At 39.2% G+C, this 14,452-nt stretch overlaps 2 protein-coding genes across 6 annotated transcripts in view; both read right to left on the reverse strand.

Annotated features, from left to right (window-relative positions):
* The window catches only part of LOC122093340 (ubiquitin carboxyl-terminal hydrolase 25-like), an 87,690-nt gene extending 76,833 nt beyond the window's left edge, over positions 1-10,857 (reverse strand). For 2 of the 3 annotated variants that reach the window (XR_006144421.1, XM_042663659.1), the window contains exons 1-4: positions 10,370-10,856; positions 9,762-10,272; positions 9,597-9,672; positions 9,404-9,496 (exon numbers count right to left, since the gene is read on the reverse strand). Coding sequence is in view for 1 of the 3 variants with exons in the window: in XM_042663659.1 (XP_042519593.1) it covers positions 9,404-9,496; positions 9,597-9,672; positions 9,762-10,272; positions 10,370-10,541 (852 nt within the window). In the remaining 2 variants the exon portion in view is untranslated. Of the gene's footprint in view, positions 1-9,403; positions 9,497-9,596; positions 9,673-9,761; positions 10,273-10,369 lie in introns of all 3 variants that reach the window. The other variant, XR_006144422.1, reaches the window with a different exon arrangement.
* Positions 10,858-12,472: 1,615 nt separating this feature from the next.
* The window catches only part of LOC122093344 (probable sugar phosphate/phosphate translocator At3g14410), a 10,532-nt gene continuing 8,552 nt past the window's right edge, over positions 12,473-14,452 (reverse strand). The window contains exons 6-8 of one of the 3 annotated variants that reach the window (XR_006144423.1): positions 13,634-13,902; positions 13,136-13,297; positions 12,473-12,898 (exon numbers count right to left, since the gene is read on the reverse strand). Coding sequence is in view for 2 of the 3 variants with exons in the window: in XM_042663662.1 (XP_042519596.1) it covers positions 13,188-13,297; positions 13,634-13,902 (379 nt within the window). In the remaining variant the exon portion in view is untranslated. Of the gene's footprint in view, positions 13,002-13,135; positions 13,298-13,633; positions 13,903-14,452 lie in introns of all 3 variants that reach the window. The other 2 variants (XM_042663662.1, XM_042663663.1) reach the window with 2 other exon arrangements.

Raw genomic sequence — 14,452 nt, forward strand, 5'->3', positions numbered from 1 at the left:
TATTGGGGTTTACAAAGTGGGATGGCAAAATTGTAAATAGTTGGAAGTTAAAATTAAAAGAACAAAAGTGTCATGCAACGTGTAAGGTGGGAGCGGTATTATTGGAATAAGAAGATTGAAGGGGTAAAAGAGAATTAGAATAAAAGAGAGGGGTATTAATGGGATATTAAAATAAAATTAAAAGAAATCCCACTTTATAAGGTTGTCTTCAACCTCACGACAACCAAAGAAAGCCTCATTTGAACAAAAAGAAGAACTTGAATAGCAGCCCTTAGAATCTGCCTCAAAGAGCTGTAAATTTCCAGACTTTTGGTAGCCTAAGCCTTCTGAGTCAACCCATAGCAGTATAGCTCAAGAAATCAAGCAGGGTTTGGATTACAAGCTTCTGAAATTTAGGAGAAGCGGTAGTTGCAGATTAAATTCTGTTGCAAGTGTCATTCCACATCACAGGAAGGGTTTTGAACTAGGGGTTCTAGGGTTACCTCGCCAGTGATGCAGATACGACTGCCCTTTCTTGGTTGGACCAGCATTACCGGCTTTGAAAACCAAGAGCCAAAAAGAATCGGTCCAGCCCAGGGTTTTGGTCCAACAAGGGTTGGAAATTAAATTAGTAGTTTACTTAGTATTTTATTTCATGTTTTTATTTTCCAGACTTGAACGTAAGAGTAGGATTTACTTCCTTGCTTTGGTTTCCTTTTTATAGTTGTTTGCTAGTTTAGGCTAGTTTCCATTTCAGTTAAATTTCTAATTTCATCTTCCTATTTTCCTATATATTGGTTGTAATCGATTGAAGATTTAGAGAGCAATTTGATTATTGAATGAATGTGTGAGTGTGATCCTCCTTCTCCCCTTCTCTACTCTGATTTCCCCTCCCTTCCCTAAGGGTTCTCCATCAACTTGGTATCAGAGCCGAAGGATCCTATTCCTTCCCCATCTTTCTTCTTCCCTCCCCATTCTCTGTGTCGGATTCCACCAATACTGAGAACAAAAAAAAAAAAAAAAAATCCCAAAACCTCCCTGCCCTCCCCTTCTCTGTTCCTGCCGAGCAGCAGCCAAAAACAAAGAAAATCCAAACTCCCTGCGCTCCGCCTTCTCTGTTCCTTCGTGGCAGCAACCAAAAAAAATAAAAAGAGAAATAGGAGTCAGCTAGAAGAAGAAATAAAATATAAAAAAATAAATGAAAAGAAGAAAGAAAAAGCGGAGAAGAGAGAGAGGATATGAACTTAGAAGAAAAGTAAGAGACAGTTAAGAAGTTATGTATGGAGATAGATAGTCGAGAGGAGAGAGAAGCCGAACCATAACCAGAACCAGAACTCCTCGCAGTCGAACCCATAGTTGTCAAGGCGTCGCCTGGGGCCTAGGTGGCATTCGCCTTATTACATTGCATACCGCCTCGTGTTTTGGTACTTATTTATGCCAAATATCATTTAAGTAAATGCTTTTTATATTTGTTATTTCATTTACTTAAGATATTATTCATAAATAAGCAAATATCCCCTATATGAATCCAATAAAAATAGTTTAAAAATCAAATTCCAAAAGGATAAAAAGTCAACCCCCCAGTCCAAGAAAAAAAACTAGATTTTGGTTATAGGGGCGATTTTCAACTTTTAAATGCTGGAGTTTTTCTCAATTATGAAAATTTTATAAATTCTATCATGTTAAAACATTACTAAAAACCAAAAGTCCGGTAAAATAATTTTTTGTTTTGATATCCATAAAATTATTTTCATTCAGGCGATTTTAACAGCATTCGCGCACTTAAAAATAAGTTTGACTGGAGCATAACTTTGTCATTACAACTTAGATTTAAGTAATCTTAGACTTGTTGGAAAGCTGGTTTTATATTATAACTGATACAAAAAGTCTCATGTAAAAATAATATCATTTGACCAGTCAAACTTGTTATAGAACCAGAGCATTTCTCTAAATTTTGATTTTTTATAACTTAATATGACTTAATGTTAATTTTTTATAATTTAATATGGCTAAATGTTGATTTTTAATGACTTTATGTTGCTTAATGTTGATTTTTTATGATACAAGGTATATATATATATAGCTTACTAAATAATATTAGAAATAGGAAAAATAAAAAATAACAAATGATCGCCTTGTTCGCCTCAAGGCGTGCGCCTTCTCGCCTAAACACTTAGACAACCCTCCACCGCCTTGGTTCGCCTTGGCACCGTGACAACTATGGTCGAACCCCTCTTCAGGTTTCCTTCAGCAAAAAAAAAAAAAGGGGCAGCAGAAGAGGCGATAGAACCAGAAGAGCCGAATTTCAGAGAACAAGAATGAAGAAGACGAAGAAGAAGAGAGAGAGAGGAACATACCTGGTTCGATTTGGGCTTCCGCCTTTCTCCTCTGGTTCCGTCTCCAAGAAGGAGATCCTACCCTTCTGTCGGTGAAACCCCAACCCACAATCTTATTTTCTTCCTTCTTTTATTTTAAATTCTTTTGACTTTCCAGAAATACCCCTCCCTTTCTCCTTTATTCCCCTTTTTGTCCCATATATTTTTATTTCCAATTAAACCCCTGTCCCACACGTGACTGACACACCCTTTTGTGGTTTAATTTGAACTTCCAAAAAAAAAAGTTATTTACTATTCTGCCCCTGCCCTTTAAGCCTCCAGTTATTTACTATTCTACCATTATTCTTTAAGTGCTATTTTGTTACTCATCACCATGGTAGCCAATAGTGAAGTTGTTCAACAGCTAAATTCTTATAAAGGAGAAACTGATACAAAATTTGATGCTCTCACTAACATGGTCACGTCCCTAAAAACAATGGTGGAATCTATGCAAGTTTCTATTGATCGTATGGTGGCAGCAGATAAAGGAAAGAGTCTCATTTAGTCTGGGGATTCTTCCAACACCACTCCACAGGATCTGCCAGTAACACCACCACCACCACCACATCATACACCACCACCACCACCACCACCATATGGGACTGGTAGACATGATGATGGAGCAGAAAGAGCAGCAAAACTGGATGTCCTTGATTTTTATGGAGACAATAATCCAGAATTGTACCTTGACTGGATTCACAATTTAGATACATTCTTCAGATGGTACGGGTTGACTGAGGCTCGAAAGATCCTATTTGCAGAGGCCAAACTGAAAGGCACGGCTCGAGTCTGGTGTATCAAGCAACAACAACAGAACCGAACCCGAGGCATTGGTTTGGTCAAAACTTGGGCTGAAATGTATGAAGTCATGAATCGGCGATTCTTGCCTTCTGATTACAAGCAACGCATGCATCTCAGATTTGCACAGTTGAAATAAGAGAATTTGACCGTTGAGGAGTATGTTGCTAGATTTTATTATTTGGCCACTCGTTCTGATTTTGAGTGGGAAGAAGAAGTCTTAGTAGCCCAATTTCGCAATGGTTTGCAACCTCAACTTAGTGCTGCCCTTGCATCTAGTCGACTACCTACAATGGAAGACGCCGTACAAGTAGCATATCAGGTTGAGGAAAGTCTGAAACGCCCATAAAACCGGAGAAATTTTGCAGATACTTTTTCTCGAGGTACTAGTTCCGTTTGGCAACAGTCTCCTACCCAAGAGAGGTCATCTAGCAAGCCACAGGCAAGTGCTACATCTATGGCTTCTTCACGACCTAGTCGGCCGTATTCTCCACCTTGACATGTTTCTGAAATGTCATCTTCACGGCCTACTCGCCCATACTCACCCCCTCGGCGTGGTTCAGATAAACCTTCTGATTCTTCAAAATTTACAGTTCGGTGCTACTCATGCCATGGATTTGGACATATCAGTGCCCAATGTCTCAGCCGTTTGGTTGCTTTTATTGATAAGGATTCTCCTATACCATATATTCCCGAAGAGCAACTTGGTTCTGACACAGTTGATTTAAGAGAAGAGCGTGCAACAGGTGAAGTCAATGACACTCTTAATTACGATGACCAACATCCTTTTTATGTCATTCGTCATGTGTTAACCACTCAGAAGGCCACTGAAAATGAAGATTGGCGCCGCAGTAGTATTTTTCAGACTCGTGTGAAGTGCAATGATCAGTTGCTAACCTTGGTCATTGATGGAGGCAGTTGCACTAATGTTGTCTCTGAAGACGCTGTTCGTAAGCTGGGATTGAATACAGAACCACATCTTAATCCTTACAAGGTTGCTTGGGTGAACAACACTAATCTCAAAATCACAGATAAGTGCTTGGTCACATATTCTATTGGTGGATTTAAGGATACAGTCCAATGTGATGTCCTCCCTCTGAAGGTGTGCCATATCCTTCTTGGTCGACCTTGGTTGTTTGATAAGAAAGTACAGCATTGTGGCTATGCCAATACCTATGCCTTCAAGCATGCCAACAAGACTGAAGTTTCATCCTGCCAAAGATCTCCCTGAAATTAAGCTCAAGAAGATGGTGGGATCGTTCCTCATTCAGCGTATTCCTTCAGACAGTCTCCTCGGTCCTTTCCCTAACTCGACGAAGTCGAGTTCTTTTCAGAGGAGGAGAGTTGTTGCAGATACAACTGCCCTTTCTTGGTTGGACCAGCATGACCGGCTTTAGAAACCAAGAGCCAAAAAGAATCGGTCCAGGCAGGGTTTTGGTCCAACAAGGGTTGGAAATTAAATTAGTAGTTTACTTAGTATTTTATTTCATGCTTTTATTTTCCAGACTTAAACGTAGGAGTAGGATTTACTTCCTTGCTTTGGTTTCCTTTTTATAGTTGTTTCCTAGTTTAGCCTAGTTTCCATTTCAGTTAAGTTTCTAATTTCATGTTCCTATTTTCCTATATATTGGTTGTAATCGATTGAAGATTTAGAGAGCAATTTGATTATTGAATGAATGTGTGAGTGTGATCCTCCTTTTCCCCTTCTCTACTCTGATTTCCCCCCCCCCTTCCCTAAGGGTTCTCCATCAGCCAGGTGGGAAAGTCCTTCGCCCAAGGTCTTAGATGAAGAGGGTTAAGCATTAGGGAGATCAGTCGAATCCCTCTCAGATCTGCTGGTTCGGTAAAGGCAGAAATTAACACAAGAAGAAGAAGAATAAGAAGGAATAAAGAAGGAAAGAAAGATAGAAAGAGAAAGAGAGCTCGCACAAGGTGGGGGGGGAGAAGAACGAAGGTCACATGACCATTCAAAACCACCAATGGTTTCAACCACATAATCAATTCATCATTCAAAATCTGCAATACCCATCATTACATTAGTATAAATAACAAAAGAAAACCCAACATGAAAGGAAACCTACTCTAATTGGAAACTAAATCCTAACAGGTATCTCCTATTTAAGTAAACAAAATAAAATATTGTATGCAACCCCAAAATAGAAGTAAATAAATCCTAAAAGTGGTAAGGCTGTCTACCTATATATCCTCCCAAAACCCTGCTTAAGTGCAGGAAGCCTTTATGCACTGGGTAACGACCTTTTTTTTTTACCACTTGATGCAGATCCGTGTTTCAAAATCTGGAATCAGATTGCTTATGGGCCCATTCGGATGTCCAATGATTCAATCACAAATAATCAATGGTAGATTTGTAATTATATTGGGGCTTACAAAGCGGGATGGCAAAATTGTAAATAGTTGGAAGTTAAAATTGAAAGAACAAAAGTGTTATGCAAAGTATAAGGTGGGAGGGGTATTATTGGAATAAGAAGATTGACGGGGTAAAAAAGAATTATAATAAAAGAGAGGGGTATTAATGGAATATTAAAATAAAATTAAAACAAATCCCACTTTATGAGGTTGTCTTCAACCTCACGACAACCAAAGAAAGCCTAGTTTCAACACAAAGAAGAACTTGAACAGCAGCCCTTAGAATCTGGCTCAAAGAGCTGTAAATTTCCAGATTTTTGGTTGCCTAGGCCTTCTGAGTGGACCCATACCAGTATATCTCAAGAAATCAAGCAGGGTTTGGATTACAAGCTTCTGAAATTTAGGAGAAGCAGTAGTTGCAGATTCAGTTCTGTTGCAAGTGTTATTCCACATCACAGGAAGGGTTTTGGCCTAGGGGTTCTAGTGTTACCTCACCAGGTGGGAAAGTCCTTCACCCAAGGTCTTAGAGGGTTAGGAATGAAGGAGATCAGTCGAATCTCTCTCAGATCTGCTGGTTCGGTAATGGCAGAAATTAACACAAGAAGAAGAAGAATAAGAAGGAATAAAGAAGGAAAGAAAGATAGAGAGAGAAAGAGAGCTCGCACAAGGAAGGGGGGGAAGAAGAACGAAGGTCACATGTCCATTCAAAACCACCAATGGTTTCAACCACATAATCAATTCATCATTCAAAATCTGCAATACCCATCGGTTACATTGGTATAAATAACAAAAGAAAACCCAACATGAAAGGAAATCTACTCTAATTGGAAACTAAATCCTAACAGGTATCTCCTATTTAAGTAAACAAAATAAAATACTGCATGCAACCCCAAAATAGAAGTAAATAAATCCTAAAGATCCTATTAGCTTTGGTTCCAAATTGTTAATTTTGATCCTAGATTGGTTTTGGTTCATCTCCATCTAGATACCCATACGGGTTTGGATCAGTCCAAGGATGTGCATTTGCATCACTATAAATATGTGTAATACCTCCTTTCTAACTCTAGGGTTAGAGTTGTGTTATCTCGATAAATTAAAGATCTCACACCAGTCAAGGTTTTTTTCTTCCTCCTAATTGATCATATTCTAATTTCTCCCTTGCTCAGTTTCAGATTTTTTTAATAGTCAAATCTGATTCATTACCGAGATTTGGATTTCTGGCCATGCTTCATCCTCTCACCCCCCCCCCTCCCCTCTTTTTTAAATTAATTTTGTAAACTACTATTGGCTGCGAAAAGAATTAGAACAAATTACAGATCCAAAGGGAACAGAAATATCCTTGATCAGCCCCAAACTAGCATTGAAAAGCTTAACCACAGCCCATTTACTTCTTATAGAGGAATAGTACCCTCAAAATACCCCTCATCAATGACCTCATCAACGACCTCATCAACGACCTAATATGTCAGTCCAGTTTGATCCATATCCCTATTATTAGCTGGGCCCATTAACTGCTGCATATAATTTCCTGCATCAGTGAACAAATCAGTTGAGGGTAGATGTCTTGTATTCTGTAGTTTGTGCTGGGGGCTGCCTCCAAATGAACATTAAAAGTCCGTAGATCTGTTGAGGAAAATTTTTAGGGTTTAGACAGGTCATTACAGAAATTTCTATCTCTTTGTTTTTCCTTTAAACTACTAGCAATGGAGAGTTATTAAGGTTACGGGGAATTTTTTGTAAACAAAAAGAGGCATGAGGAAAAGAGTTTGTAACCCTTTTCTCCATTGCTAGTGAAACTTCTCCAATCTCTCCAAGGCCATAGGCACCTCGCTAAACGACGTATATCCTTGCATTGTGGTTGTTTGATTGTCCTTTCCGTTATTTCTGCATCGCGTATAGGTGATGCAGATCCGGGCTCCAAAGTCAGATTCGGATCGCTTATGGGGCCATCGAAGTGTTAGATAACTCAAATCAGAGAACGAATGGCAGAACAGTAAATAAACTCAAGTTTCAAACGAGGTGGCGTTCAAAGGGAATATCTCAGCAATTAGGACTTCTTTCAAGCTGCAGTTTCAGATAAAGGTGAGAAACTTGATGACCTATCACTTCTGACCGATGGACTTATCAAATCATCAGCCAAATAGAGTCGAATGTTGCTGCAACTGGAATCTGGCCGTAGGTTAAGTCCAGATCTGAATCTGACTTCAATCCTCACAGTACAGGTCACTTTCAGGCCTAAGATTCAAAGGCTAGAGTTACCCAAGGGAGGGGAGCCTTCGACTAAAATCTCAGCCCAAGCTGTCAAAGCACTAGGGAGATCTGAGTGCTTGAGTAGGGCTGCAAATATCACCAGAAACAGGGGATTTCCGGCAAGGAGAGAACAGTCCAAAATAAAACCAGAAAAGAGAAGAAGAAAGAAATGGGAAGAGGAAAAGATAATCAAGGGAAGGGGAAATAATCACAGTTCACTGCAGCCATGGTATCAAGCCAAGAAAAAATCATTCATTCAATTCCAATTCCTAAAATCTTCACCATGTTGCATGGCTTAAAGGAAATCGAAGCATAACATTGGAAACTAATTAACATGAAAACTAACCTAAATTAGCAAGTGAAATAAAAATTTGAATCTCCCAACTAACTTGACCAACACCCTACACTAACAATAAAAGAAACAAATAAAAAATAAAAATACTAAATTAATCCCAAATCTTCCCATGCCCAACTGCATTAATAGGTTTTATCTACACAAATCACAAACTTTTATGTGTTATAAATGTAATTGAGATTCTGTTAAGATTATCTAAGGAGTAAAAAGAGAAGCTTTTATGTATATAGGTTGCAAAGCAGGTCCCTTTAGTATTTTCAAAAACTAATACTACTTGTTAGCAAATAAGAAGGGGTAAGGCTGCGTACACAATGCCCCTCCCAGACCTCGCTGTAGCGAGAGCCTTGTGCACTGGGTATGACCCTTTTTTTTTTTTTAGCAAATAAGAAAAAGGAGAGAACTTTTTCAGAAGCTCCTTATATTCCTTCATAATATCCTCTAAAGCAGGTTTTAATTCCAAAGAATACTCTCATATTGCTCACCTTTCCCAAGGCCCAGTAAAATACTAAAAGCTAGAGAGCTATTTTCCAAATGATTTTCCACTTTGAAGTGGGATTTCCATAATACAGAGAACTCCTTTTCTTACCAATAGTTTCTCATTCTTTTACCAAACAAAAACTAAAATGGATTCCAAACCTGGATCGCAAATAGAATGGAAGACTAATAGACCAATAAAGCAAGCTTCGAAGCTCAATACAGATATAAGACTTATCAATTTTGGAATAACCGCCCAGATTTGTATTTCTGCTACCATAACTGCTCTAATCATTTGGCTAAATAGCACCTACATCTGAATAATAAACTATTATCAGACCACAACACAAACATCCACAGTCATTGAAAAAGGCCTAAGTACATCCAGTCCCATGGATCTAATACACTGTAATTTGAAGGGCACTCAAGTATCATTATTTGCTTCATCACTCCTACAGTCCCATAGGGGTCCTTGAAGGTTAGCTGATTTACTTGAGTAGGCCCACACTTTCCTATTCCGGTTAAAAATTTTCATTCCATCCCCCCTAGATTGGAAAATAATTAGGCAGAGAAAAATATTATAAGCAGACTCCACAAATTGAGCTACCTCCATAACTGCAGGAGTACTGGGGATTCTTCTTTGTCTAAAAAATGTTTTCTGTTTAAAGATCCAAAACAAAAATTAATCAAAGTCACTCCATGTCATACAAATTTGTGAGGGAAAAAACAAATTAAAAGAAAATGCAAGTCCAAAATAACCAACCAATAAAGTAGAAAAGCAGCTATTTTCATTGATTAAAAATACCTGGCTTGCTTTACACATGTAGCTCGAAAGCACCAAAACATCCTCGAATGCAATGGAACGATCAATCTTTCCACCATGTATGCCCTCAAATCTCTAAACAATCAACAAGCACAATGACGATTAAAGCCAACAAGAAGAGAAGCAGGGAAAAACCAGCCATAGTCCTAATAATTATAGGTAACAGTACCTATACCTTGAGTTGAACTACAAGGATGTTTGGCGCTTTGAGAATAGACATCTGCTTCCTGGCTGCCACCAACTTTTTGCACCTGTCAATGCATGAGTTGGTCATGATCTTGGCAGGAGATTAAACAAGCAAGTGGAATATCATAAATTGCATAATCCCTAAATCACTTACTTCTCACATTTATATTTGTTGCTGCCATCCAAGATCTCTGCCTGGAAGAACCGTTGCATAGCATCCTTGAGAGAATTAATTTGGAACAAGTCCAGACTGATATCCATGATCTCATCAGTCTTATTAGACTCCGCCCCACATGAGAGACACTTCACCTGATTCTGCAAGGCACCACCAAAGATCTCCTTAACAATTGTGTCGCCACCAAAGCCGCTGCCACCGCCACCGTTACTAGCACCGTTGCAAGACTCATCCCCCTTCCGACATTGAAGCTTCTGAAGCTTTTTAAGACGAAGACAGGTGTTGTGGCAGGCATCAATAACATAGCGAAGGAACTCATGTGCGTCCTCTTGCCTCCCGGACCGGAAGTGCTCGGAGAAAATCCTGAGACAATTTTGGATCTTGCTAGGAGAATCAAGTGGAAGGTCGATGCTTAGCGACCGTACTATCCTCTTCTCTAATATGCAGAAGGGACAATCTCGCTTCCGGTCGGCCTCCGAGGTCGAATCACCTGTAAAAAATCATCAATGACCAAATCATTTCGACTGGAAACTACAGAAAAAAAAAAAAAAAAGGGAAAGTAAAGGATTGATGAGAAAGAGATATACAGAGAGAGGAGTGTTGATTCTTGAGGCAAAAATTGGCGAGGGGAGGGGTGTAGGTCAAGCACTGAAGGACGCTATTGAGGTAACAAGTATTTCCAAGATTCTTTAACCCTAGTGGAGGAGCGTTCTTTCGCCTGTGATGGAAATTCGATTGCCAAGTCATTTGCAAGGCCATCAACGAGCTTCTTCTGCCGCTGCAGCATCGCAGGCTCTCCACCACCACCACAACAATCGCATAGTTGATCCTTCCTTCCTCCCTCCCTCCCTCCCTCCCTCCCTTCCTTTCTTCTCTGCAAATCTCTTCTCCTCGTTTCGTCGGCCTCGAAGCTTCGGATTGTTCTGAGTTGGCAGAGAGAAAGAGAAAGAGGAGTTGGCGGCAACAAGATGGGGATTGAAAGCCCCCCAAGTGGCGAATCGAGTCCGTCACTTCATCTGTGTTTTGCTGTTAATTCTTTATCCAGACCCGGGTAGGGGTGGGGTGGGTGGGGTGGGGTGGGGTGGTGTGAGGGAAGGCCGTGGGGGGTAATTCGGAATAGAAGCTAGACGCAGCAGTTCCCCACCAATTGCCAGTGGTGGTTGTGAGGATAGGTGGTGGGCCCAAGCCCTAGTTTGTAATTTACTTCTTCATGCAATTCATTCATTCTGTCAGAGAAGACTCAATAATGGATGGTCCATCCTCTAGCCCAATGGACTACTTCATGAGGTCCATTATTTGTTAGGGTTTTCTCCAGCTGATGGGTTGTCCTTTGTTGCCATGTAGGAGTGATTCTCATGAATGGGCCCACAGGGTTCAATCCCCAAGCATGATACCATTGAAGGATCCACCATCAGGTGGGAAAGAAGTCAATCATTGCAAATTGAAAATTGTCAACCTTTGAGGATGAAGAAAAACACAAGTCAACCATCAAGGATTTAATGATGTCATTCAACACTTCTATTAGGATTGCACTGATTAAACATGAGTCAAGTACTTTGTAGTATTATAGTCTTAATTAGGTCATTCTAACACAACTTTAAAAAAAAAAATTAATGATAATAATAATAACCATTCTCATTGTATTATATCCAAGCAATTGATAAAGAAAATTAGAGAGAGAGAGAGATGGCTTGACAGCTACAAACAGGAACTTAATCCCGCTTAGGCTCTTATTGTATAAATCTACATTAAAATAAAACCCATTTAGGCTACGACTCTTGATCACATGATGATCTAATACAACTATAAACATTGAAGACATTTAGGTTGCATTTGATATCCATTCTAAATCAATACTGCATTCTATGAAATCATACCAAATGTAACATAATCTTTCACCCATAATATTAAACATCTGAACCTACAATTTATTTAACAAATTTGTTGATTATCACATCTTCTCAACCTCAATATTTTGTTGGTGCAAGTACCCCAAACCCTGAAGATCTCAACTTTAAATCATGCTTAAGAATGACCTACACAGCTAGACTTTGACAACCCTAAGAATATTATAATAGTATTATTTTTTTTAATTACATTACTGGCCTGTAATGCATAGCAAACGCAACCTTAGGTTGCAAAAATAGATCATGGATCAGGTGCTAGGCCGAACCGCTTTCAGCCTCGAGATATAATTGCCCCATCCTTGACCCAACCTATTTTTTAAGATTGTACGATCATGCCATGCTGGAGAATAGCAAATGACGCAGGATTCCCTTACCCGTGGGTACACGCATCTTGTGATGGAGAATATTTACCAAAAAAAAATAAAATTCTTGTGCTCGAAAATCCAAACTTGAATGACGCTAGGGTTTGCCAAGCTGATCATAAGGCCAAAATATAATATCTTACATTATTCGTCCTATGTAAATAACAGAACTTTTTGCCTCAAACAAAACAAATAGAGAGGGTATTTCCAAGAAAAAAAAAAAAAAAGAGGCAGAGAGAGAGAGAGAGAGAGAGAGGGTATCATAGAGGGGTATAGAACAATGAAACAATGAAAGAGACAGCAGGTGTCAAGAAATTGTCGCCAAAATGTGCCAAACATGGCCACTAAAACTCAGTAATTTTCTACTTGTGTGACTGTCTAAGTAATAAAGGCTATTTCACGAGAGAGAGAGAGAGAGAAAGAGAGAGAGAGAGAGAGAGAGGACCACTTTGGCCTCTAAAACTGAATAAATCCACTAAGGCTGTGTTTGGTATAGATTCTCAAAATAAATTTTTGATCTAGAACGTATTCTGAAACCCAATTCTTCTCATTTCTTGCTTCAGAATGATTCTAGATTCTAGATCCAGAATATATTCCAAGAATGCATACCAAACACAGCGTAAATATCTGACATCAAATATTTATAACTTGTATGGAAATGAATCAATATGATTGAATTCCAAAAATGACTTTACAACAAAAACACCAATTTATGGTTTACCCCATGTACAGCCCTCAGCCAATATCCAAATCCTTCCAGGAGGATCAAATGTATAGACTCTACAAGATCACTCCTCCACCCCTTGTTAGTGTCAGCTCGCCGCTATCAACAACAATCTTACCGCCTCTGTATCACCATGTAAAAGAATCACAATAATACAACAAGAATTATTATAACAGTAACTAGCTACCTCAGCCTTGGAAAGAGAAAGAAACCAAGGATTATACAGCTGCATATAAACCAAAGGATCTATATCATCCCCCAAGGTGAAGGTTAAGTACCAACACTATATCAGATAAAAACAGCAACAAGGATAAGAGAACATTAATATATTAAGAATATTTGCAACAGAGTTCACATTACCCACTGTAAAATCAGTGGAGGAATCCATCAATGCATCTGTTCTCTGAGAAGGTCAGGAGTTGACCAGAGGTATAGCTTCAACAGTTTGAGACTCATCAGAGCTGGCTCTTAAAGCTTCCTTTTTCAACTTGTAATTATTGTATGCAGCTACACCAGCAATGGCTGCAAAGCAGGCACAACTTTTTCATGTTAAAAAAGAGAGGGGGGGGGGGGGGAAGCAACATATCTCTTTTAACTTATTCCCCCGAAACACATCATAACAAATTCAAATTTTTATCCTGATTAAGGAAAACCACAAGCATCCTAAAGAATGTGCACACATCCCAGGGTCCAAGTCTCCCAAGGATTGCCATAAGATTTAGGCAACCTACATCCAGACCAACCACAGTAGACTGGGCACACATCCCAGGATGCATATGATCCATCTCCAAGGGAACACCAGGTTTCTTTTATTAGCAAAAAAAAGGAAATCTAAGCAGACTTTTTACTGTTATATACCAATGCCATAACCAAACAGGTTTATAACCGTCAGCTTTGCATCCGCAAATAAAACAACTGACAGTAAGACAACCACCCAATCTTTGACAACACCGGCAACGCGAATGGTCAGGGCACTTCTATGTGAGATTACAAGGAAAACGGACAGGTTGAGTGCAAAAGTGCAGAGGCAGTTGAGAATTAGCACAACCGGTTGAAATGTCCAGGTTCCAGCTTCATCCATCTTTGGCTTCTCCAAGAATATCCAAGGAATGAAAAGGCAGACAGCACTGCAGGGAAAAGAAACTCTGATTATGCTGGTTGCAATTTTTCTTCATTGGAGATTTAAAGTGATTCTAACTACGGTGTTGTTAGAAGGGTAAAGAAAGAATAAATTTACATAAGCAGGGGTATTATTATAAATATCCTATTAATATTAGCAGTAAAAGAAGTGTGTAGGGTAAATTTATTCCTACTTTACACTTCGAAGAGGTGTCAATTGGTTAGATCCATACCCAACTTATAATCTCTGCCAGTGTGGGTCGTGTGGGGTATAGGGACAGGTCTGACTAGATAGTTCCAGACATAGTTGTCAAGGCGTCGCCTAGGCGTCCAGGCGGTTTGCCTGGGGTCTAGGCGGCAGTCGCCTTATTGCACTGCATACCGCCTTGTGTTTTGGCACTTATATATGCCAAATATCATTTAAGTTAAGATATTATTCATAAATAAGCAAATACCCCCTATTTGAATCCAATAAAAATAGTTTAAAAATCAAATTCCAAAAGGATAAAAAGTCAACCCCCCAGTCCAAGAAGAAAAACTGGATTTTGGTTATAGGGG

This window comes from Macadamia integrifolia, chromosome 11 (assembly GCF_013358625.1).
Source record: "Macadamia integrifolia cultivar HAES 741 chromosome 11, SCU_Mint_v3, whole genome shotgun sequence".
NCBI lineage: Eukaryota > Viridiplantae > Streptophyta > Magnoliopsida > Proteales > Proteaceae > Macadamia > Macadamia integrifolia.